At 38.5% G+C, this 26,343-nt stretch overlaps 1 protein-coding gene across 3 annotated transcripts in view; it reads right to left on the bottom strand.

The window, feature by feature from the left end:
• The window catches only part of GSK3B (glycogen synthase kinase 3 beta), a 269,562-nt gene that overhangs the window by 167,612 nt on the left and 75,607 nt on the right, over positions 1–26,343 (bottom strand). For all 3 annotated transcript variants that reach the window (XM_017891387.1, XM_017891398.1, XM_017891407.1), the window contains exon 2: positions 6,059–6,252. In XM_017891387.1, coding sequence (XP_017746876.1) covers positions 6,059–6,252 — 194 coding nt within the window. The remainder of the gene's footprint in view (positions 1–6,058; positions 6,253–26,343) is intronic.

The raw sequence follows: 26,343 nt of genomic DNA, 5'->3' as shown, positions 1-26,343 counted from the left end.
GATTCCTTATTAATGATGAAGAGAAAAACAGTAACTCTACAGTAAAGAAACCTAGCAAACACTACCTTAAGTGATAGAAGTCAATATCATCATTAACTAGACAGACAGGCATCATGGGTCTCCTGATATAATGCCTTAAGAAGAAAAAAATCATTTCTATGATATTCTTTCCAAAAATGAATATGCTGAACCTAATTATGAGGAAACATTACACAAACCCAAATAGCTGTCATATACTGTTCAAAAACATGAATGTCATGAAAGACAGTAAGTGAGGAACTCTTCCTGGTATAGAAGACTAGAGATATCACAACTAAACACATGACCCAGGATTTTCTTGTGCTACAATGGACATTTTTGGAACAACTGGACATATTTCAATAAAGCCTGTACATTAGATAATACTATTGTGCAATTGTTAATTTCTTGATTTTTTAAATAATTATTATGTGGTTACATAAGCAAATGTCTCTAAGTTTGGGACATTTAAGGGACATTTAAGGACATTTGGGACATTTTGGGACATTTAAGACACTGAATAATTTAGGGATAAAAGAGCCTCACACTTAAAAGCTGCATTCAAACATTTCAGGAAATAATATGTGCGGCCACGCACACACGTCTATAATCCCAGTACTTTAGGAGGCCAAGGCAGGAGGATCGCTTAAGCCCAGGAGTTTGAGACCAGCCTGGGCAAAACAGGGAGACATTGTCTCTACCAAAAAAAAAAAAAAAAATTCAAAACTAGCTGGGTGTGGTGGCACACACCTATGGTTATCTATTTGGGAGGCTGAGATAGGAGAATCACTAAAGCCTAGGAGTTGGAGGCTGCAGTAGCTGTGACCATACCACTGCACTCCAGCTGGGTTATATGGCAAAACTTTACCTGAAAAACATAAAAATAATATATAGAGAGAGGAAGAAACTGTAAAAGTGAGTGTGATAAATATTAGTATTTGGAAATCTGGATAAAAGGTTTAAGGAAATTATGTATACTAATGGCAATGTTAAGCCTCGAAATTATATATATTATATAAGTATAATATATATATATATACTATAATATAATTTTTTTTTTTTTTTTTTTTGGGGAGACAGAGTCTTCACTCTGTCACCAGGCGGGAGTGCAGTGGCGGGCGTGTTCTCAGCTCACTGCAACCTCTGCTTCCCAGGTTCAAGTGATTCTCCTGCCTCAGCCACCATGCCCAGCTAATTTTTGTATTTTTTAGTAGAGACAGGGTTTCACTATGTTGGCCAGGATGGTCTTGATCTCCTGACATTGTGATCCACCTGCCTGGGCCTCCCAAAGTGCTGGGATTACAGGCATGAGCCACCATGCCCGGCCTAAGCCGGAAATAATTTTTTTTTTTTTGGTTTTTTGAGACGGAGTCTCGCTCTGTCCCCCAGGCTGGAAGAAAATTATAATGAACACGTAATAATATTGAGAAAAGGAACACAGTAAAGTACCCTCCTAAAGGGCATCAGCACATTAAATGCATCTAGAAGATGCCCAAGTTCAAAACAAATGGAGGAGGCAGTGTTCAAGTGGTTAAAACAAGACGTATTTACATGGAGGAAGACTTGTACTTACATATAAGATGTATTTGCATGGAGGAAGACTCCCATTCCCAAGAGCAACAAAAAAATTACTACACATAACTAGATAAAATAAGTAAGAAAAGTTTAAAACCTACGTAACTATAAAGTTTTATATCAAAAATTGGATTAATGCAGAGAATTATCACATTTCTAGATGGGAAGGCTGAATACTGTAAATTTGTACATTCTGCCCAAGTAATCTGCAAATTTTACACAATTTTAATCGAATCTAAAGTTTGTTTTTGTTTTGTTGGGGCTGCAGGAGAAACATCACAGGCTAATGATATTTGATACACAGAGTTTTTTAAGAGAAAAAACAAGGAACACTCAAAATATGCTGTTAGTTCTCATCATCAGATAAGTGTTACATAAGCCAAAATGGACAAATCAGTGGAAAAGAAAAGGAACCCCAGAAGAAAATCCAGTGTATATACGGTAACATAATACATGGTTTTTAAAATGCCATTTGCCCACCAGTGGGAAAAGGATAAACTTTATAAAAATTGTTTCTGAGACAAATGACCTACTACTTGGGGAAAGGTTAACTTATATTACTACTTTATACTACATCCCAAAATATAACCCCAGAAAGATTAAAAAAATATGGGAAAATAAAATTCCTAGAGAAAATGACATTATTTATAAGATACAACAGGCCCTTTCTCAGCATTATGCCGAAGCCCAAATCAACAATATCTGAAAAGCAAAAGATATCACAAGCAAAGTCAACACAAACAAATTATTTTTTCTCACAGACGGTTCATATTATTGTGGAGGCAGCTTCTAGGATGGCCCTAAATGATACCTGCCTCCTGGTATTCACACCCTTGTTTAATCACCTCACCAATATTAGGTTAGAAAAAAACTTTTGGTTTCTGTCTTGGGCTTACTCTTTTTCCAGTGGATCCCTTGCCATGTGGGAAGCTAACTGGCAAGACCTCAGAAAGCCCAGTGAACAGGCCCGTGTGGCAAGGGACGAAAGTCTGCCGACAATCACACAGTACACTTGGGGGCAGATATTTCCTCCTTCAAACAAACCTTCAGATGAGACTGCAGCCCCGGCTGATGCCTGGATTACCGTCTGGTGAGAGGCCCTGGGCCAGAGGTTCCTAGCTACGCCATGCCTGAATTTCCAACGCACAGAAGCACGGAGATAATAAAATCTTTGTTGCTCTACATTATTACATTTTAAATGGGTTTTAACAAATGAGTAAGGAAGACACACACTTTTAAAGGGGGTAAAAAGAGTCACAACATGTAAAATGATGTTGTAAATTAAAAAAATTTTTCAGGGCCAGGCATGGTGATTCAGACCATAATCCCACCACTTTAGGAAGCCAAGAGGGAGAACCAGTTTAGGCCAGGAGCTCGAGACCAACCTGGGCCATGTAGTGAGATGCATCTCTACAGAAAATTTAAAACAGAAAAGAAAGTAACAAAACAATTTTCACCTACAGAATTGAAAACATAAAATATTCCTAATATCTAAAGGCTACACAGAAAATGGGCATTACTCATATTCAAATAAGGTACATTTAAATGGATAAAATCTAACTAGAAGGCAGCCTATATCAAGGTTTAAAGTGCTCTCCTACTCTTCAACCCTAGAATTTTACTTTTATAAACTGTATTCTGATAAAGCACATACATAGAATGTTTGGTAGGGAAAAAAATTTTTAATAGCTATCAATTGAACAATGGCTAATTAGGGTATATCCACACAATAAAATATAATGCAACCATGAGAGAATGAAATAAAACCAACCTCTCTCTTTCTTGAGAAGGAGAAAGAGGGTGTGGTTTAAATACTTTGATAGAAAGAGGTATGATACTGTGAGAATCTGATACTATGATATAGAAAGAGGGTTAATACTGTGAGAGAAAGAGAGAAGGGGTAGAGGGGTTTGATACAGTGAGGATAAAATGTGTTAAGGCACTGCAGAGTCTGTCTAGATTCGAATCTTTGCCCATCCATCCACTTGCCAACTGTGTGACCCTGGACAAGTTAATTTAAAATTTCTTTGTACTTAGGTTTCCTTATCCAAATGATAACAATATCAATCACACAGTACTAATATTAGGTAAGAATTACGTAAAACTACTCATGTCAAAAAATACATATAATAAGCAAGTATTTGCTATCATCATTAACTACTAATCCCCCAAAATGGAATGTGTGGGTATTTAGGAGACAAATATTTTAAAAATGGAGATGCTGTCATAAAAAATACGGAATTTCCTAGTTTATGGACAATAAGGGCTCAAGGAATTTAGAATAGCAAGATCTCCGTAGCTGACTTGAATCATCTGGTAAGTGTCATACAGAAAGAATTTGACCTGAGTTTTCACAGATGCACAGAATTTACATAGCAGGAGAATGGGAGTGATAGAAACGCTGAATAAAAGCAGAGTGGTCATAGAGAAGAACATATTTCAAGGCCAGTAATATAAAAAGTTTGGAAAGTTAAGTATCTGGAGAAAATGGAAGACTATGGAAGTTTCTGAGTACACAAGTAAACTAGGCAGGTTTTACTTTCTAGACTATGAAGAGCCATAGAAGATTTATGGGCAAGAGAAACAACATGACCAGTGAAACCTCTGGGATTATTCTAGTCTTAGTATGCAGAAGAGATTAGAAAGGAGAAGACTAAGGTAGACGTTTATAAGTGATTAAGCCAAATAATGACAGGGTCTGACAAGAATAGTAGTGAAGAGAAAGAAAAAGAAGAGACACAGCCACACGACAGTATGAGGAAAAAAGAAAATCAAGTTAAACAATGACTGGATATTAGGGATGAGCGAATGGAATAGTCTGAATAACAGTGAATTATAAAACCATTAAAAAGAAAAAGCAAATCCAAAGTTCTGGGAACCAGTAGGAGAGATTTCCATTGAGTCTTAAAAGTTAAGCCGTGGTTAGATAAGATGACTTGCCAATTTGAGATAACAGTACAACATTCAGATACCAAGATCCAGTGGGTATTTGACAACATAAGACTAGTACTTGGGGGAGAGGTGAGAACTGAAAACAAAAACAATTGAATTTTTTAAAACTCTTTAGAATGTTCTAGACATTTACAGCAGATGGACACTAGAATGTGGTATAACTGGTGTTAGAACAGAACAGTGATCACTTCTTATTATTATATGCCTTCATGTTTACCATAGGTCTTAGCACATAGGAAGCTCTCAATAAAATGTTGCAGAGGTGGGAAGGGTAGGAAAGGGAGCAATGCTGATAGTGGCAGAGGCTTAATTACAGCAGCCAGTGTCTTCTGCCTGTCTCTGCTATACCACAACATAGAGATAACATCTGAACTTCCATGCATAGGCTCCCCTAATGAGGTACAGAAAAAGCAAATAGATGACAAGAACTGAACCTTGGGATTGCTAGTGTCTAGAGGCAGAAGGACAAGAAAAAGGGAGATAGCAAAAAAAAAAAAAAAAAAAAAAAAAAGTTACAAGAAAAATGGATAGTGTTGTAACATGGTTTGGATGTTTACCCCTTTCCAAACCACATGTTGACATGTAATCTCCAGTGTTGGAGGTAGAGCCTGGTGGGAGGTATTGGATCAAGGGGGTCAACCCCTTATGAATGGGTTAGCACCATCCCCTTCTTGATGAGTGAGTTTCCACTCAGTTCACAGGAGATCTGGTTACTTAAGAGAGTCTGGGGACGGGCATGGTGGCTCATGCCTGTAATCCCAGCACTGTGGGAGGCTGAGACAGGCAAATTGCCTGAGCTCAGGAGATTGAGACTAGCTTGGACAATATGGCAAAACCCTGTTTCTACAAAATAATAACAACAATAAAAATAATAATAAAGTCTGGATCTCCCCCTTCATGCTCTGGCTCAGCTCTCGCCATGTGATGCACCTACTCGCCCTTTACCTTCTGCCCGTGTTTAGAAGCTTCCTGAGACATTATTAGAAGCAGATGTCTGCACCACACTTTCTGTACAGCTTGCAGAACTGTGAGCCACTTAAACTTCTTTTCTTTATAAATTACTCAATGTCAGGCATTCCTTTATAGAGATGCAAAAAAATACTAACACAAGTTGCACCATGAATTAAAAAATTTTTTTCAAGAAAGGAAGCATAGGAAACTACACAAAATACTTTTATATGCTACAGGCAGTGTTCCTCTGGTCTACATCAACACAGTACAAGGGCGGGGACAGGTCGCTTTTTAAAGTATAAATTAAGAAATTTTAACTTACCTTTCACAGGATTTATATATATATGTCATTTATAATGACTACAAAAGTAATATTGCAATCTTCAGTGAATTTTCTCTCTACAAAATACATGACTAGAAATAAAATCATTGTAATGCTTGAGCTGGACAAAAATGTACACAATAGAAGAAATTTGAAGCAAAAAGAAACAACCAAAAAATAATCATTTATGGTACATATATTATGACAGCAAAAAAATACATGAAATACCAGAGGTTTTACCTTAAATCTCTTGTCCTGCAATACTTTCTTGATGGCGACCAGTTCTCCTGAATCACAAAGTTTGGCTTGATATACCACACCAAATGATCCATTTCCAATCACTTTAGTGTCTGTATAGCTGACTTCTTGTGGCCTGTCTGGACCCTGCCCAGGAGTTGCCACCACTGTGGTCACCTTGCTGCCATCCTTGTCTCCTAACGGAAGAAAGGAAAAAAAAATTTTTTTTAATGAGAACTATAAGGAATTAAATAGAGAAAACTGCCAAAATATACAAGGTAAACTAAATTATTTATTTATTTATTTATTTTTGAGATGGAGTCTCACTCTTGTCACTCAGGCTGGAGTGCAGTGGCACAATCTCGGCTCACTGCAACCTCTGCCTCCCAGATTCAAGCAATTCTCCTGCCTCAACCTCCCAAGTAGCTGGAATTACAGGCACCTGCCACCACGTCTGGCTAATTTTTGTATTTTTAGCAGAGACGCGGTTTCACCGTGTTGGCCAGGCTGGTCTTGAACTTCTGACCTCAGGTGATCCGCCCTCCTTGGCCTCCAAAGTGCTGGGATTACAGGCATCAGCCACCGTGCCTGGCAAAAATAAACCATATTCTTTAGTACAAATTATTTTTCGTTTATCACATGTAATTACTTCAATTACTTGTTTCGATTATAAGTCATTTTTTAAACTCCCATGTATTCAGTCATTCCATAGACCAGACACAATGCTTAGTTTCAATCCCACGAGGTAGACAATACTGTTCCCACATTACAGGTAATAGGAAGAATGTTAGATTTGCCCATGGTCAAATAGCAAATTGTGAGCCCATAAAAGTCTGACCTTATCCATCCAATTCTAAAAGGTCTTAGGGCTTTCCTCAAGATCTTATTTTACTTGAAAATAAAATGTGTGCAAATAAAATGTTTAATAATTCTGACTCTCTTCAGATCCTTCTGCGTTTAGGAAAGTAAGGCTTTGAGTTTTAAGTTCCCTGAATCTTCTTTTCACAAAGTAGAAGACCTCTCAGAGAAAGCTCAGGTCGAGAAAAGACTGTTAACTTGGGGTTAACAGATATAAAACTTAAATAATCCAACACATTCTGAACTGAGGCCCAATTACAAGCAGATTACTGGCTCCAGGGTCTCTATTCACTCATAGCTCTCTTCTTCCCTTTTTTACCTTCTCTCATCCCTAGTAGCAATTCAAAGGCTTTCTTCAATTCAGGCACAAGAGCCACCTCCTACTTGACCAGGTACAGTCCACAGTCACCATGTTGTTTTCTCAATTCTTAATCGATTCTCTGAATTATGCTACCTAGTATCTGATCTAAAAGAGCTTTACATTGTTCTTTTAGTGACTTCAATGTACACAAAATGTCTACTGTTTCTTCTCTCTTCCCTGACAAATCTAAAACCAATTCTCAGTACAATATAAGTCCTTAGGCTCACTTATTGGACTTTTACTTTTCCTGTTATTCTTCCATTATGACAATTTTCATTTAAAATACTAACTGAATTCCAACTAACCTAATAAAAGAAAAGTAATATAATATTTATGAGTATTTTCTCTGTGAAATATAAATTGCTAGATAAATGAATATCCAAATGCACTAGTAACATATTATAACCAATATTTATATCCATTTAAATTCACAGAAGTATTAATATACACAAAAGCCAGTGAATGTCTGCGACCAATTAACACCTTCGTTTGCAAGATGGCATTCACGGTTGCTTCCAAGATGGCTGAATAGCTCTGGTCTACAACTCCCAGGAAGATCGATGCAGAAGACAGGTGATTTCTGCATTTCCACCTTAGGTACCTGGTTCATCTCACTGGGACTGGTTGGACAGTGGGTGCACCCCACAGAGGGCGAGCCGAAGCAGGGCGGGGCGTTGCCTCTCCCAGGAAGCACAAGAGATCAGGGGATTTCCTTTTCCTACCCAAGGGAAGGCATGAGTGTCTGTACCTGGAGGAGTGATACCTTCCTGCCCAAATACCGTGCTTTTCCCATGCTCTTCGCAACCAGCAGACCAGGAGATCCCCTCCCATGCCTGACTCGGCGGGTCCCACACCCACATAGCCTTGCTCACTGCCAGGGCAGCAGTCTGAGATCAAACTAAGATGTAGGAGCTTGGTGGGGGGAGAAGCGTCTGCCATTGCTAAGGCTTGAGTAGGCAGTTCCATGCTCACAGTGTCAACAAAGCAGCAGGGAAGCTCAAACTGGGCAGAACCCACCGGAGCTCAGCAAGGCCTACTGCCTCTTTTAGATTCCACCTCTGGGGCAAGGCATAGCTGAACAAAAGGCAGCAGACAGCTTCTGCAGACATAAACATCCCTATCTGACAACTCTGAAGACAGCAGTGGTTCTCCCAGCATAGTGTTTGAGTTCTGAGAACGGACAGACTGCCTCTACAAGTGGGTCCCTGACCCCGTGTAACCTAACTGGGAGACACCTCACAGTAGGGGCCAACAGACACTTCATATAGGCAGCTGTCCCTCTGGGACGAAGCTTCCAGAGGAAGATCAGGCAGCAATATTTGCTGTTCTGCAATATTTGCTGTACTGCAGCCTCTGCTGGTGATAACCCAANATGGTCAAATAGCAAATTGTGAGCCCATAAAAGTCTGACCTTATCCATCCAATTCTAAAAGGTCTTAGGGCTTTCCTCAAGATCTTATTTTACTTGAAAATAAAATGTGTGCAAATAAAAATGTTTAATAATTCTGACTCTCTTCAGATCCTTCTGCGTTTAGGAAAGTAAGGCTTTGAGTTTTAAGTTCCCTGAATCTTCTTTTTCACAAAGTAGAAGACCTCTCAGAGAAAGCTCAGGTCGAGAAAAGACTGTTAACTTGGGGTTAACAGATATAAAACTTAAATAATCCAACACATTCTGAACTGAGGCCCAATTACAAGCAGATTACTGGCTCCAGGGTCTCTATTCACTCATAGCTCTCTTCTTCCCTTTTTTACCTTCTCTCATCCCTAGTAGCAATTCAAAGGCTTTCTTCAATTCAGGCACAAGAGCCACCTCCTACTTGACCAGGTACAGTCCACAGTCACCATGTTGTTTTCTCAATTCTTAATCGATTCTCTGAATTATGCTACCTAGTATCTGATCTAAAAGAGCTTTACATTGTTCTTTTAGTGACTTCAATGTACACAAAAATGTCTACTGTTTCTTCTCTCTTCCCTGACAAATCTAAAACCAATTCTCAGTACAATATAAGTCCTTAGGCTCACTTATTGGACTTTTACTTTTTCCTGTTATTCTTCCATTATGACAATTTTCATTTAAAAATACTAACTGAATTCCAACTAACCTAATAAAAGAAAAGTAATATAATATTTATGAGTATTTTTCTCTGTGAAATATAAATTGCTAGATAAATGAATATCCAAATGCACTAGTAACATATTATAACCAATATTTATATCCATTTAAATTCACAGAAGTATTAATATACACAAAAGCCAGTGAATGTCTGCGACCAATTAACACCTTCGTTTGCAAGATGGCATTCACGGTTGCTTCCAAGATGGCTGAATAGCTCTGGTCTACAACTCCCAGGAAGATCGATGCAGAAGACAGGTGATTTCTGCATTTCCACCTTAGGTACCTGGTTCATCTCACTGGGACTGGTTGGACAGTGGGTGCACCCCACAGAGGGCGAGCCGAAGCAGGGCGGGGCGTTGCCTCTCCCAGGAAGCACAAGAGATCAGGGGATTTCCTTTTCCTACCCAAGGGAAGGCATGAGTGTCTGTACCTGGAGGAGTGATACCTTCCTGCCCAAATACCGTGCTTTTCCCATGCTCTTCGCAACCAGCAGACCAGGAGATCCCCTCCCATGCCTGACTCGGCGGGTCCCACACCCACATAGCCTTGCTCACTGCCAGGGCAGCAGTCTGAGATCAAACTAAGATGTAGGAGCTTGGTGGGGGGAGAAGCGTCTGCCATTGCTAAGGCTTGAGTAGGCAGTTCCATGCTCACAGTGTCAACAAAGCAGCAGGGAAGCTCAAACTGGGCAGAACCCACCGGAGCTCAGCAAGGCCTACTGCCTCTTTTAGATTCCACCTCTGGGGGCAAGGCATAGCTGAACAAAAGGCAGCAGACAGCTTCTGCAGACATAAACATCCCTATCTGACAACTCTGAAGACAGCAGTGGTTCTCCCAGCATAGTGTTTGAGTTCTGAGAACGGACAGACTGCCTCTACAAGTGGGTCCCTGACCCCCGTGTAACCTAACTGGGAGACACCTCACAGTAGGGGCCAACAGACACTTCATATAGGCAGCTGTCCCTCTGGGACGAAGCTTCCAGAGGAAGATCAGGCAGCAATATTTGCTGTTCTGCAATATTTGCTGTACTGCAGCCTCTGCTGGTGATAACCCAAGCAAACAGGGTCTGGAGTGGACCTCTAGCAAACTCCAACAGATGTGCAGCTGAGGGACCTGACTGTTAGAAGGAAAACTAACAAACATAAAGGAATAGCATCAACATCAACTTAAAGGACATCCACACCAAAACCTCATCTGTAGGTCACCAACATCAAAGGCCAAAGGTAGATAAAACCACAAAGATGGGGACACAGCAGAATGGCTGAAAATTCCAAAAACCGTAACACCTCTTCTCCTCCAAAGAAACACAACTACTCGCCAACAAGGGAACAAAAGTGGACGCAGAATGAGTTTGACAAGCTGACAGAAGTAGGCTTCAGAAGGTCAGTAATAACAAACTTCTCCAAGCTAAAGAAGCATGTTCTAACCCATTACAAGGAAGCTAAAAACTCTGAAAAAAGATTAGACAAATGACTAACTAGAATAAACAATGTAGAGAAGAGCTTAAATGACCTGATGGAGCTGAAAACAATAGTACAAGAACTTGGTGAAGCACACACAAGCTTCAATACCTGATTCGATCAAGCAGAAGAAAGGATATCAGTGATTGAAGATCAAATGAATGAAATAAAGCGAGAAGACAAGATTAGAGAAAAAAGAGTGAAAAGAAACGAACAAAGCCTCCAAGAAATATGGCACTATGTGGAAAGACCAAATCTATGTTTGAATGGTGTACCTGAAAGTGATGGGGAGAATGGAACCAAATTAGAAACCACTCTTAAGGATATTAACCATGAGAACTTCCCCAACGTAGCAAGGCAGGCCAACATTCAAATTCAGGAAATACAGAGAACACCACAAAGATACTCCTCGAGAAGGGCAACCCCAAGACACATAATTGTCAGATACACCAAGGTGGAAATGAAGGAAAAGATGTTAAGGGCAGCCAGAGAGAAAGGTTGGGTTATCCACAAAGGGAAGGCCATCAGACTAACAGCGGATCTATCGGCAGAAACCCTATAAGCCAGAAGAGAGTGGGGGAAAACATTCAACGTTCCTAAAGAAAAGAATTTTCAACCCAGAATTCCATATCCAGTCAAACTAAGCTTCATAAGTGAAGGAGAAATAAAATCCTTTATAGACAAGCAAATGCTGAGAGATTTTGTCACCGCCAGGCCTGCCTTACAAGAGCTCCTGAAGGAAGCACTAACCATGGATAGGAACAACCGGTACCAGCCACTGCAAAAACATGACAAATTATAAAGACCATCGATGCTAAGAAGAAACTGCATCAATTAATGGGTGAAATAACCAGCTAGCATCATGATAGGATCAAATTCACACATAACAATATTAACCTTAAATGTAAATGGGCCAAGTGCCAAAATTAAAAGACACAGACTGGCAAACTGGATGAACAGTCAAGATCCATCAGTGTGCTGTATTCAGGAGACCCATCTCATGTGCAAATACACAGGCTCAAAATAAAGGGATGGAGGAAGATCTACCAAGCAAATGGAAAGCAAAACAAAAAATCCCGGTCTCTGATAAAACAAACTTTAAACCAACAAAGATCAAAAGAGACAAAGAAGGCCATTACACAATGGTAAAGTGATCAGTTCAACAAGAAGAGCTAACCTAAATATATACGCACCCAATACAGGAGCACCCAGATTTATAAAGCAAGTCCTTGGACACCTACAAAGAGACTTAAGACTCCCACAAAATAATAATGGGAGACTTTAACACCCCACTGTCAATATTAGACAGATCAAGGAGTCAGAAAATTAACAAGGATACTCAGGACTTGAACTCGGCTCTGGACCAAGCAGACCTAATAGACACCTACAGAACTCTACACCCCAAGTCAACAGAATATACATTCTTCTCAGCACCACACTGCACTTATTCTAAAACTGACCACATAACTGGAAGTAAAACACTCCTCAGCAAATGTAAAAGAACAGAAATCACAACAAATGTCTCTCAGACCATACTGCAATCAAATTAGAACTCAGGATTAAGAATCTCACTCAAAACCACACAACTGCACAAACTGAACAACCTGCTCCTGAATGCCTACTTGGTAAGTAACAAAATTAAGGCAAAAAGAAATAAGTTATTTGAAACCAATGAGAACAAAGACACAACATACCAGAATCTCTGGAACACCTTTAAAGCAGTGTTTAGAGGGAAAAAGCACTAAATGCCCACAAGAGAAAGCAGGAGAGATCTAAAATCAACATCCTAACATCACAATTAAAAGAACTAGACAAGCAAGAGCAAACAAATTCAAAAGATAACAGAAGACAAGAAATAACTAAGATCCAAGCAGAAGTGAAGGAGACAGACACAAAAAAACCTTTAAAAAAAAAAAAATCAATGAATCCAGAGGCTGATTTTTTGAAAAGATCAACAAAATAGACCACTAGCAAAACTAATAAAGAAGAAATGAGAGAAGAATCAAATAGATGCAATAAAAAATGACAAACGGGATATCACCACCGATTTCTGTATTTCCCACAGAAATACAAAATACCATCAAAGAATACTATAAACACCTCTACGCAAATAAACTAGAAAATCTAGAAGAAATGGGTAAATACCTGGAGAATACACCCTCCCAAGACTAAACCAGGAAGTTGAATCTCTGGATAGACCAATAACAGGCTCTGAAATTGAGGCAATAATTAATAGCCTACCAACCAAAAAAAGTCCAGGACCAGACAAATTCACGGCCGAATTCTACCAGAGGTACAAAGAGGAGCTGGTATCATTCCTTCTGAAACTATTCCGATCAATAGAAAAAAGGGGAATCCTCCCTAACTCATTTTATGAGGCCAGCATCATCCTGATACCAAATGATACCTGGCAGAGACACAACAAAAAATAAGAGAATTTTAGACCAATATCCCTGATGAACACTGATGCGAAAATCCTCAATAAAATACCAGCGAATCAAATCCAGCAGCACATCAAAAAGTTTATCCATCACGATCAAGTTGGCTTCATCCCTGGAATGACAGGCTGGTTCAACATACGCGCAAATCGATAAACATAATCCATCCCATTAACAGAACCGCCGACAAAAAACATATGATTATCTCCATAGATGCAGAAAAGGCATTCAACAAAATTCAACAGCCTTTCATGCTAAAAACTCTCAATAAACTTGGTATCGATGGAACGTATCTCAACATAACAAAAGCTATTTATGACAAACCCACAGCCAATATCACACTGAATGGGTAAAAGCTGAAAGCGTTCCCTTTGAAAACCGACATAAGACAAGGATGCCCTCTCTCATCACTCCTATTCAACATAGTATTGGAAGTTCTGGCCAGGGCAATCAGGCAAGAAAAAGCAATAAATGGTATTCAAACAGGAGGAGAGGAAGTGAAAGTATCTCTGTTTGACGTCTCAGGCCAAAAAGTCCTTCAGGGGATAAGCAACTTCAGCAAAGTCTCAGGATACAAAATCAATGTGCAAAAATCAGAAGCATTCCTAGACACCAATAACAGACAAACAGCCAAATCATGAGTGAACTCCCATTCGCAACTGCTTCAAAGAGAATAAAATACCTAGGAATCCAACTTACAATGTGAAGGACCTCTTCAAGGAGAACTACAAACCACTGGTCAACGAAATAAAAGAGGACACAAACAAATGGAAAAACATTCCATGCTCATGGATAAGAAGAACCAATAAAGTGAAAATGGCCTTACTGCCCAAAGTAATTTATAGATTCAATGCTATCCCCATCAAGCTACCACTGACTTTCTTCACAGAATTGGAAAAAACTACTTTAAACTTCATATGGAAACAAAGAAGAGCCTGCATAGCCAAGACAATCCTGGGCAAGAAGAACAAAGCTGGAGGCATTATGCAACCTGACTTCAAACTTTACTACAAGGCTACAGTAACCAAAACAGCATGGTACCGGTACCAAAACAGATATATAGACCAATGGAACAGAACGGAGGCCTCAGAAATAAAACCACACATCTACCACCATCTGATCTTTGACAAATCTGACACACACAGGCAATGGGGAAAAGATTCCCTATTTAACAAATGGTGCTGGGAAAACTGGCTAGTCATATGCAGAAAAATGAAACTGGACCCCTTCCTTACACCTTATAGAAAACTCAACTCAAGATGGATCAAAGACTTAAACATAAGACCTAGGTCCATAAAAATCCTAGAAGAAAACCTGGGCAATACCATTCAGGACACAGGCATGGGCAAAGACTTCATGTCTAAAACACCAAAAGCAATGGCAACAAAAGCCAAAATTGACAAATAGGATCTAATTAAACTAAAGAGCTTCTTCACAGCAAAAGAAACTATCATCAGAGTGAACAGGCAACCTACGGAATGGGAGAAAATTTTTGCAATCTGTAAATCTGACAAAAGGCTAATATCCCGAACCTACAAAGAACTTAAACAAATTCACAAGAAAAAAGCAAACAACCCCATTAAAAAATGGGCAAAGGATATGAACAGACACTTCTCAAAAAAAGACATTTTAGAGAAATGCAAATCAAAACTACAATGAGATACCATCTCATGCCAGTTAGAATGGCGATCATTAAACAGTCAGGAAACAACAGATGCTGGAGAGATTGCGGGAAAATAGGAATGCTTTTACGCTGTTGGGCGTGTAAACTAGATCAACCATTGTGGAAGACAGTGTAGCGATTCCTCAAGGATCTAGAACTAGATATACCATTTGACCCAGCAATCCCATTACTCAGCATATACCCAAAGGATTATAAATCATTCTACTATGAAGACACATGCACGTTTATCACAGCATTAACCACAACAGCAAAGACTTGGAATCAACCCAAATGTCCATCAATCACAGACTGGATTAAGAAAATGTGGCACATACACATCATGGAATACTATGCAGCCATAAAAAAAGGATGAATTCATGTCCTTTGCAGGGACACAGATGAAACTGGAAACCATCATTCCATCATTCTCAGCAAACTATCACAAGCTCAGAAAACCAAACACCACATGTTCTCACTCATAAGTGGGAGATGAACAATGAGAACACATGGATATAGGGAGGGGAACATCATATATCGGGGTCTATCAGGGATGGGCGTCCAGGGGAGGCATAACATTAGGAGACATACCTAATGTAGATGATGGGTTGATGGGTGAGCAAACCACTATGGCATGTGTATACCTATGTAACAAAACTGCACGTTCTGCACATTAACCCAGAACTTAAAGTATAATAATAATAATAATAATAATAATAATAATAATAAGATGGCATTCATGACAGATTCAAAAGCAATGAGGATTCCTTCATAAGATAGCCCAGTGAGATACAGGCAGTCTATATTTATCATGGTCAGCCATCTTGAACATTTGTCTTTAGGTCCAAGGTAAAACACTCAAACTGGCATGATTTAATCACCCCAAATTCAAAACCACTTGTGAAAAGAAATAACTCAAATCTTGTCAACACCACCATTTTTATTTACAGCAGTATTATATATGCTTTAAATGCATACAAATCCCAGCATAAGCGAATACAAAAAAGCAGTTTTCAAAGCTTTCAAACTCTCCCTTCAAGTCTCACCCCTCAGTAAAATAAATCTTAGGTATATTTGCTGAAAACTTAGTTTAATCTAATCTGAGTTCTAAATGATCATGCCCCACCCCAAAAAAATCTATGCTAATCTTAACTACAACTTTTCAAGTTGACTATAAACCTTACCATAAGTTATTCTCTCCCTCATTTGTAAAATAAATTTTCTTTACCTGTATCTTAGCAGTCCTAAAAACAGAATCACAGTCTTTTGAACTTAAACTCTAAATGAAGAGATCCAGAAAGGTTAAAATCCAAAGTATTGAACATATTCTTATAATCCAATTGTCTCAAGATAAAAAGCATACGTTATTTCAAACATAGTCTGACTCTTCCCTATATTATCCAAGTCAAAACCATAACACCAAAAAAGGTTTCAAGGACTCTGAATTAAAAATTCCACTGAACAAGCTGCTTGCAAAATCTCACGTCTAACTTACAAAACAAAGGATCATTAATAAACTAACATAGATTTTAAGAACAGTGGCCGAGTATGGTGGCACTGTAGTCCCAGCTACTCAGGAGGCTAAAGTGGGAGGATCCCTTGAGCCCGGGAGATCGAGGCTGCAGTGAACCAAGACTGCGCCACTGCATTCTGGCCTGGGTGACAAAGCGAGACCCTGTCTCTAAATAAATAAATAAATAAATAGCCAGGCATGGTAGCTCACACCTGTAATCCCAACACTTTGGGAGGCCAAGGCGGGCAGATCACTCAAGGCCAGCTGTTCAGGAACCGCCTGGCCAACATGGCAAAACACCATCTCTACCAAAAATACAAAAATTAGCCAAGCACAGTGATGTACACCTGTAATCCCAGCTACAAGGGAGGCTGAGGCACAAGAATCCCTTGAACCCAAGAGGCAGAGGCTGTAGCGAGCTGAGATCATGCCACTGTACTCCAGCCTGGGCGACACAGCAAGACCACCACCACAAAAAGTCTACTACACTCCACAATTTTAATTAACTGAAAAACTGAAAACAAAACTGTCTGGGGTCCAACCAAAAATTATGTTTTTCTACTGCGTAACCATATTTCAATAAAGGAAACAGGAGCCCCACCTCTGCACTTCCTCGCTCCAGTAAGAGAACTTCAGCAATATAAGCATTTGTGATAACTTTCCCCATTTGCCTCCACAGGTTCTACTTCTTTCTAAAAGAGGTCACATTTCAAGGGTTTGAGAACTAGTTATGAAAGATATCCATTAGAACCCTGGGATTTAGCATCTCTTCACTCCAGCCACTGAGCCTAGGAATGTCTATCCCAGCATCATAATTTGCAAATGGGAATAAGCATCAAATGAGACAATTCTGCTAAAATATTAAAAGCAGAGTGGAAAGGTAAAACAGGTCCTACAGATATAGCTGAAAGAGATTCTTAAGGCCTCTTAATTTTAAGCTGAGATTTGATGTGGACAAGGACCAATCTTTCACACTTTTGTACATCTAGAGACAAAGTACTTACTACCTTAGCAGTAATTAAAAGATTTACTTTATTCTGTCTAAAACAGAGAAATTGCTAAGAATTATTACAGACAATATTCTCCACCAATATGTACTATCTAGGTACTAGGAACAATGGGTCTTCAGTCTTTATTACAGACTTCAAGCATCCTAGATGCTTGAATAAATTTCCCGAATAAATTCCACATTCTTCAGACTGTTCTATCAGAGATCTGAAATAGCAGAGCTGAAAAGAATGGCAGGGCAATATGGGGTATGACTTAGCATGAACATTAGTAGTGCCATGGGTCAGTCAGCAGCTAGTATGCCAAGGAAAAGCACATTACCATTTGGCATTACAATTAGCCAACCTGGCAATAAGATAACAACTGTATAAAACTGTACTGTTTACAAAGAATGATCCCATACATTGTTTCATCTACATTAATACCCATAATAGATTAATTTATCATAAAGCTTTAGGTAGCAGAACTCATCACATGCCTCATGCTTCCTCTGCTATATTTTAAAACCTTCCTACTACCACTAACTTCATATTCTTTTCTCCATCTCCTCTTAAAAAAAAGAAGATAATGTTTCTGATAACATAATGTAAAAGGATCAGCTCCAGAGTAAGAGGAAGTAAGAGAATAAATCAACAGCCTTTTATAGTTTTCTGGCCTCAACCATGTACTCCTTAATATCAACACCTATTCCCAGAGACACTTTAGCAACATTAGGTTTTGAAATTTATACCAAAGCAAAACCATCTGAAAAATAAAAATGTACAACAGTTGATTCTGTGACATCCAAACAACTTAATATTTGTTACAACAAATTGGGTTATTTCAGACCATAGCACTGCTTCCAAGAAACCAAAATCCTCAAGAAAAACTAGAAATCGTTACAAATTTGCTTAAACAAAAAATAACCACTTTGTCCAGTACTAAATTTCCTAGCATACATGAAACAGTAATTTCCAAACTAATTATATGGCACTAGCGATTATAATAAAATTGGTCTTCGAAACTACCTTGAAGGTACAACAGCACAGCAGCAGGAACTAGCTCAGCTTCAGGCCCTCTCTCCTGTCAGAGGACTTCACTCACATTGTACAAATTCCCTACATAATTAAAATGCAGCATTAAATCTCTACTGTTTACCATAACAGATAAGTCTTAAATACATAAACCAGAATAGACTCCTCATGACGCAATGAAAAGATGGTATACAAAAGAACAATCACGTTCTATTGAAGGCTGTTAAATACAGAATAATTTTTTTCTTTCTTAAGAGACAGGGTCGTCCAGGCTAGAGTGCAATGACGTGACACTGAACTCCTGGGCTCAAGCAATCCTCCTGCCTCAGCTTCCCAAGTAGCTAGCACTAGAGGCACAAACCACCACGCCTCGCTAATATTTTTTATTTTTTAACTTTTTGGAGAGAGAGGGTCTCACTTTGTTGCCCAGGTTGGTCTCTAACTCCTGGTCTTAAGTCTAAAGTCCTCCTACCTCAGCCTCCCCAAAGTGCTGGTATTAGAGGTGTGAGCTACTGCATCCAGTCTAGAATACAATTTTTACAAAAGCCTTGGCAAGTTTAGGCATATCCCAAAATGATACACACAGCCTAGTTCTCAATCTCTTAAAAACAGGATTGTACCTGTAAACAACATTTTGTAGTCGTATTTTTTAAAGTCTTCTCAAGTCACTCCTCAGACCAATCCACCCTGCGATGAACACGGTGACACTGACCACATCCAAGATATGGGGGGAGTATCCAAAAGCCAAAAGTCCACTTCAAGGGTGTTTAAATATTTAGTAGGTAGGTGTCTGGCACTGACACTCTAATTCAAATGATAAATCTCAAAGCTGAGCACACTTTGTTCATTTAACAAAGGCATTTAATTTGATGTTTCTTGTTTCAAGGAGACTAGTTCTTAAAATCCAGTGCTGAGAAAAAGCAACAACTGAGACACTTTGTAACTGAGAGACTTTTAGAGAATATGAATAAGCTATACCACAAACTGAGAAAAGTCATGCCACAGTCTAATAAATACTCTGGTGATCCTGCTGTGGAGAGCTAAGTCTGCAATGACTGCCTCTATAAAAATTTTCCTTCACCTCAAGAATGAAGTCTCTACGGAGAAATAACAGAAAGTTAAAAGTCTGCAACAAAAGCCTAGAGAAATCAGCACACTACCCATGAATACACAGAAGACACAAAGCATTTTCACATTTTCTAACAACAGTATTAGCAGGGGAAAAGGCACTGCCAATTATTTCTCTATCATGCAGAGAAATAACACAGGGCTATTTTTAAAAGATGTTTACAACAATGACGCTATTGAAAAATATGATTATATAAATTACTCAAAAGAACCTCATCTTCAGGTATGAATAAGACTGTCAGAAGAGGAAACTCTGGCCACTGCAAATTTTTCAGATTAAGTTGAAGTTCAACTCTATTCAAAGAAACCAGATTTAAAAAAAAAAAAAAAAAAAAAAAAAAACTATTAAAAAAAAAATTTTGGCGGGGCGCTGGGGCCCACCCCGGAAATTCCAGAACTTTCGGAGGCCAAGGCGGGTGGATCACCTGAGGTCAGGAGTTCGAGACCAGCCTGGCCAACATGGTGAAACCCCATCTCTACTAAAAATACAAACAGCTACTTGGAAGGCTGAGGCAAGAGAATTACTTGAACCTGGGACCTGGGCGACAGAGTGAGACTCTGTTTAAAAAAACAAAAAGCAAAAACAAAACAAACAACAACAACAACAACAACAACAAAGATGTTGGGCCAGGCACAGTGGCTCACACCTGCAATCCCAGCACTTTGGGAGGCCACAGCAGGCACCATAGTGAAACCCTGTCTCTGTTCATTTTAAATAAAATAAGTTTAATTTTAAAAGCAAAGATACTCTCCCCAAAATAAACAAACTGCTAGAAACAAGAAAACAACATAAAATTAATTAGCAAAGGAAATAAAAGTAGAAAACTAGGCCCCATGGGATCAGAGTTAGAAAATTCAAAAATGAACTTATTCTTGTGATTAAAATAGGGGCTTTATTTTATGATGCGGCAGCTCTAGCCAGAGAGCAAACTGCTTATATATGTTGGAACAAATGAAACTACAAAGAAAGAAAAGAAATATCAACCAAGTAGTTAAATCAATCAAATCAACCCTAATGATCAACAGCAGGATAAAAATTCCAGGGCAATTTCTATGTAAACTTGATGTGATAAAAATCTTCCTAATAGGGCCTTTTCCCTTAGATACCATTCATCTTCACATGATTCTAATCTAAGACATCAGGAAAAACAAAACAGAACAATTACTAAATTTCCTTTGGGGATAGGAAGAGTAAACAAAAGGAGAGGCAGAGAAAACAAAATGGACAGATGTCACACAGGCTGGCTTCTGGAGATGTTGCCTTGTCTATCACTTTTAGAAATGAAAAGGAAAACATAGGGTGGCAGAGGACAGAGATGACATAAAGACTCCAGAGTTATTTTCAATCACAGGAAGACATCATGCTACTGAAATTAACAGACATCAATTCTGAAGAATCATAACATTCCCTTCTTTAAAAAAAAAAAAAAAAAATCAAATTTTGTCCTTAGAGGCATAATGAAAACAATATGGGCTTTGAAGTCATACAAAGGTTTATATCACAAGTTCAACCTACTTAATATCTATAAAATGGAGACAGCTACTACTTAGGGTTGTGATGATTGAATAGCATAGGTTACATAGTTGTTTTTTAAATGCATGCCCCGTAGTGAGTGCTCAATAAGTTACAGTTTCTTTGAACTTTGAATTATAAGCAGTGGAAATAGTAAAGAATATATTATTCTGCTACACTATGCTCTTTTACCACTCACATGTGCCCTATCACGGTACTTATCACAATGTCCTATAATGAAAAGTCTGAACCCCTTACTTCACTAAGAGCTCTTAGAAAAACCAGACATTGGCCAGGCACAGTGGCTCACGCCTGTAATCCCAAACTTTGGGAGGCGGAGGCAGGCAGATCACAAGGTCAGGAGTTCAAGACCAGCCTGACCAACATGGTGAAACCCCGTCTCTACCAAAGACACAAAACATTAACTGGGCGTGGTGGCGCACGCCTGTAATCCCAGCTACTAGGGATGCTGAGGCAAGAGAATCAATCACTTGAACCTGGGAGGCGGAGGTTGCAATAAGCCAAGATCATGCCATTGCACTCCAGCCTGGGTGACAAGGTGAGACTCTGTTTCAAATAAATAAATAAATAAATAAATAAGAAAAACTAGACATTATTGGAATCATTCACATTTCCCATGTAAACAAGGTTCAGCACAATGCAGGTGCTCAGCAAAGGATTGCCATTGAACTTACAAGAATTATTCAAGCAGAATTGTTAGGATTTGCAAGCTGACTACTTCATGTTAAAACTAAGTAGTGCTTTTGCTTATTCCTATGCTTGCCATTGGTCAGATATAAATTTCTGGGGAGAAGGTACATAGAAAAGCCTTTACAAGTAGTAAAACAGAATGGAGGGCTTACTGAAAACATGGTGACAATGAGCAGCCAAAACAAATGACTCAATGTCCCACATGTGTATCTAGGTATGGGTCAGAAATTTCCTCTGTTTCTAACCCTTCTCCAAACAATTTTGGTTTCTTTAGAGCATCAATATGCAGCAAATGGCAAAAACTGGACAGGAGACAAATCTGAGATCTTAAGTTCAATTTATGTAAGCATATTCCTTGAGAACTGTTTACAGTTTGCAAGCACCACTCACAGTGGGCATAAGAATCACCTGGGAGTTTACTAAAATGAAGACTCTAGAATATATCCCCCAAAAGGTCAGTATTTCTGAAGTGGGGCTCCAGAAACTATATTTTAAATAAGCACCTCAAATGCTTCTTAATGCAGGTTCAGCTACCACACTTGAAGAGCCACAACATACCATTTAATTCCTACAAAAAGCCTGTGACGTACTCAGAACACTCAATTTAACAAATGGGAAAATTTTGGTGTTCAAAAAGATTTGATAATTTGCTCAAAGTAATCCCTTCAAAAACTCATACCCACAGGATTCATACCTGTCCATTTACTGCAAAACTCGTGCCCTACTACATTACTTTGCTAAGGACCATGTCATAAAGACAAGAGATAGGTATTTAGGCCCCGAAACCAACTTTTTGTGTTTAGCAAAACCTAAAACTCCAAATATCTTAACAAAAGGTGCTGAGGCAAATATCTATTAGCCACCCCAATTTTTTCTTTGAAATATCCATACTTCTTCTGAGCCAATTTTAAATGACTCAAATTTTTATCTTCCTGGTTTTACCTCAAAACCAAATTTTACTTTAAACCAAACAATAAACCTAAAATCAGAAACATGCTAATTTCCAACAGTCTGAACTTACATTATTTTACTTATAAGCCATAAACTGGAATCAAGTGTATTTTCCTTTTCTCTAACTTCACTCAACTGGAATAAAATCAAACCAAACCCAAAGTGAATAAATATTTCACTTGGTCTTAAGTCCTCACTTGAAATAATTTCAAGATGTATTTTAGAAACAGCTTTATTTTCCATACACATCTAAAAGCCTTACAGCATGTGCACAAAATCTTCGGCTTTTAGGAATTTACATTATAATTTTAACTCTTAAACCTGCTTATCCGCTTGATTTATAAGCTGTCCAATTTGGAGGGCAAGGGTGGATACTACATTTAAATTTTTCTTAAGAAGGAAGGTTACCAGATTATCAAAGAATTAGTACACTATACATGGATGAAAAGAGCAAATGGTAAGTATTTAAACTAAAGAAGTAAATAATTACCTTTAAAAATACAATTACTCACTCACTGATCCAGTCAGCAGTCACATCCAGAAACATCAACCTTGAGCAGCCAGAAGAAAGCCAGAAAATAGATCTCAAAAAGTTGGTATATTTTACTGTAGTCTTTAGTGACAGTAATACCAGATCAGTGCTCTACATATACATTTTAAACCAATTAGGTCTGTTCTTGGCCTACCACACATCCCTTTGATCCTCAATATTGCATTCTGACAACCCAAATGCCCCCATTGTAACAGCTTATCTAACCCTGCCCTCTCCTGAAATATGCAAAGACATCTGCACTCCTTAATCCAAACTGCTTTTTCCATAGCACAGCATACAAATCTACACACATTTTTGATCACTTTAAAGTGAAGGTTATTAAATTAAAAACCGCTGTTGAATTGAAACAGTAGGGAGGGGAGGAGAGAGGATGGGATTTGTTTCCTCCCAGAAGACTACTGCTTACTCTGTCAGTCCTACATACTTTACCAATTACAATTTAACAACTAATAACCAATCCATGAGGGCAACACTTATGGTTATCACACACTAGTGGAGTCCCATTTTATGACTATGCAGGTAGCAGTCTGTAAAATATTTGTTCATTTATAAGTGACAAATTTCTATAGGCTTCTACTATACTTTGGAAACTAAAGTTTAAAAGTCACCAAAATAAATACCTCTACTTCCTCCTCAGAGATGACCTCGGACCCTGCAATCACCCTCTTTTTTTTTTTTGAGATGGAGTCTCGCTCTGTCGCCCAGGCTGGAGTGCACTGGCCAGATCTCAGCTCACTGCAAGCTCCGCCTCCCGGGTTCATGCCATTCTCCTGCCTCAGCCTCCCGAGTAGCTGGGACTACAGGCGCCCGCCACCTCGCCCGGCTAGTTTTTTGTATTTTTTAGTAGAGACGGGGTTTCACCGTGTTAGCCAGGATGGTCTCGATCTCCTGACCTTGTGATCCGCCCGCCTCGGCCTCCCAAAGTGCTGGGATTACAGGCTTGAGCCACCGCGCCCGGCCCACCCTCTTAAAAGAGTAAAGTCAATTCAACAGATTGAGAAGATAATGCAGACAAAATTCATATATTTGACAGTCTTCCCTAGAACCAATCATGATCACCAAACCATCATCACTCATCATCACAAATAAATTTGTGAAGCACTTTACAGTTTAAAAGCACACTTAGACCCATTATCTCATTTGATCTAAGCAACAGTCCTACAAGGGAGGAAAAACCAGTACTAAATCAGGGAGGAGGGAACTGAGACTCAAAAAATAAGTAAAATTGCTTGAGGTTATATACAGGTGACCCCTGAACAATATGGGTTTGAACTGCGCAGGTCCACTTATACACAGATTAAAAGATTAAAAGTGCAGTATTTGCAGGGTGTAAAACCCTCATATACAGAGGGCCAACTTTCCACATACAGTGGTTCCATAGGGCCAACTACAGGACTTGCGTATGCAAAGATTTTGATGTGCCCAGTGGTCCTGGAACCAATGCCCCATGTATAACAGCAATGACTGCATAGTATTAAAAACTATAGTTTAGTATAACACCGCAGTTTAGACTGTATAGTATTAAAAACTATACTATAGTCTTATAGTACTCATTCAAATTGCCTCATCCAATTCCTAAGTTTAGTATACTTTCCAATACTTATAAAAGTGAAAGTAAGTTGAACAATTTACATTCTAAAATAAATCCATAAAAATAACTCAGTCCAATATAACCATACCTTTTGAGTAAGTCTTTACATCTTCTAATATAAACTGCAAAAAATAACTTTAAATATAAAACTGTGTCATGTTGCTGATATACGAAGCTACCTGAGAGACAAATCATCTAAAACAAGTAAAAAGAGAGCCAGAAATTCCCCTCAGGCAAATCAAATCAGTGAACAGATAGCAAACATTTAAACACTTGAACAGATTTATCACAATACTAAGTAATAATACATAGCCTAACGACAGTTGTTACTTTTGTAGGAATAGAAGGAACATTTCCTGATTTTCTTTTTGCACTGGTTTCTTCTAAATAAGAAACATTCTGGAGACTGAAAAGGAAGCATGGTTTTCTAATCAATAAACAAACAAACAAAAAAGAATGTAAAACTAAATCTCTCTCATCACATAATAGTTGTAGGCATTTGTTGAATTACCTAAAGTACAATATTTTACTTTCACTTTTCATACATTCAAAAAATGTATTTTCTTAATAATAGTTTAATACATCAAAAAACATTCCAAATGTATATCAAGCTATTTAAGTATTTTTGGTGAGCTGTTGTACCATGTTATGAAAAAACAATACTGAAACAGTTCATATAAAAATACCAAAGTAGCATTCCACTCCCCATTCCCAGTTCTAAACAGCTTCCAAAGATATTCAAAACCACTTACTGACCAGCATAAGGATTGCTAACCCAACATACTTTATCAACATCTTTGCTCTCCTCCATCAGGAATCATTCACATGTTATACTCTACCCCATTCCCTTACACTTGTATTATTTGTATGTCAACGAAATCTATCTCAATTTCTTTTTCAAACACACATCCTAGGTTACTCTATTTTCCATTGTTCTTTCATATCTTTCTAATCTAAGGAAACTATTTATTTTCTAACATTTTCATTCCACTCAGGACCTAAAATACAACCCTAACCATAGCTGGTAAGCAAAAAGATAGCATTTCTGCTGTATACCAATATCAAAAGAAAGAAATGCCATCAACCTATAAAGTATCTGAAAGGACACAGAAAGGCCTGGCAGACTCCTGCAAGTCTCTACGCCTGACCTCCCTCTGATTAAATCCCTTTATCAATCACATACAAGAAAATTTTTCAAAACTAGTTCTTAACAGTGTTTTGGTTTTGTTTAACTACTATTCTTGCCATATTATTTTCTATTATATGTCACTGTAAGTATATAGATATTTGAGCTAACTATGGCTTCATTAGGCTTTTGTAGGATAGCCTGGGAACCTATTTGTATTTACTTATTTACAAAACTTACTATGGAAAAATACTTTCTAAGTTCCAAAATAGTTTATGAACTTTTAGA

This window comes from Rhinopithecus bieti, unplaced genomic scaffold (genome assembly GCF_001698545.2).
Source record: "Rhinopithecus bieti isolate Rb0 unplaced genomic scaffold, ASM169854v2 scaffold_759, whole genome shotgun sequence".
Classification (NCBI taxonomy): domain Eukaryota; kingdom Metazoa; phylum Chordata; class Mammalia; order Primates; family Cercopithecidae; genus Rhinopithecus; species Rhinopithecus bieti.
The sequence above is the reverse complement of the archived record's forward strand: the minus strand, read 5'-3'. Positions and strand labels throughout refer to the sequence as shown.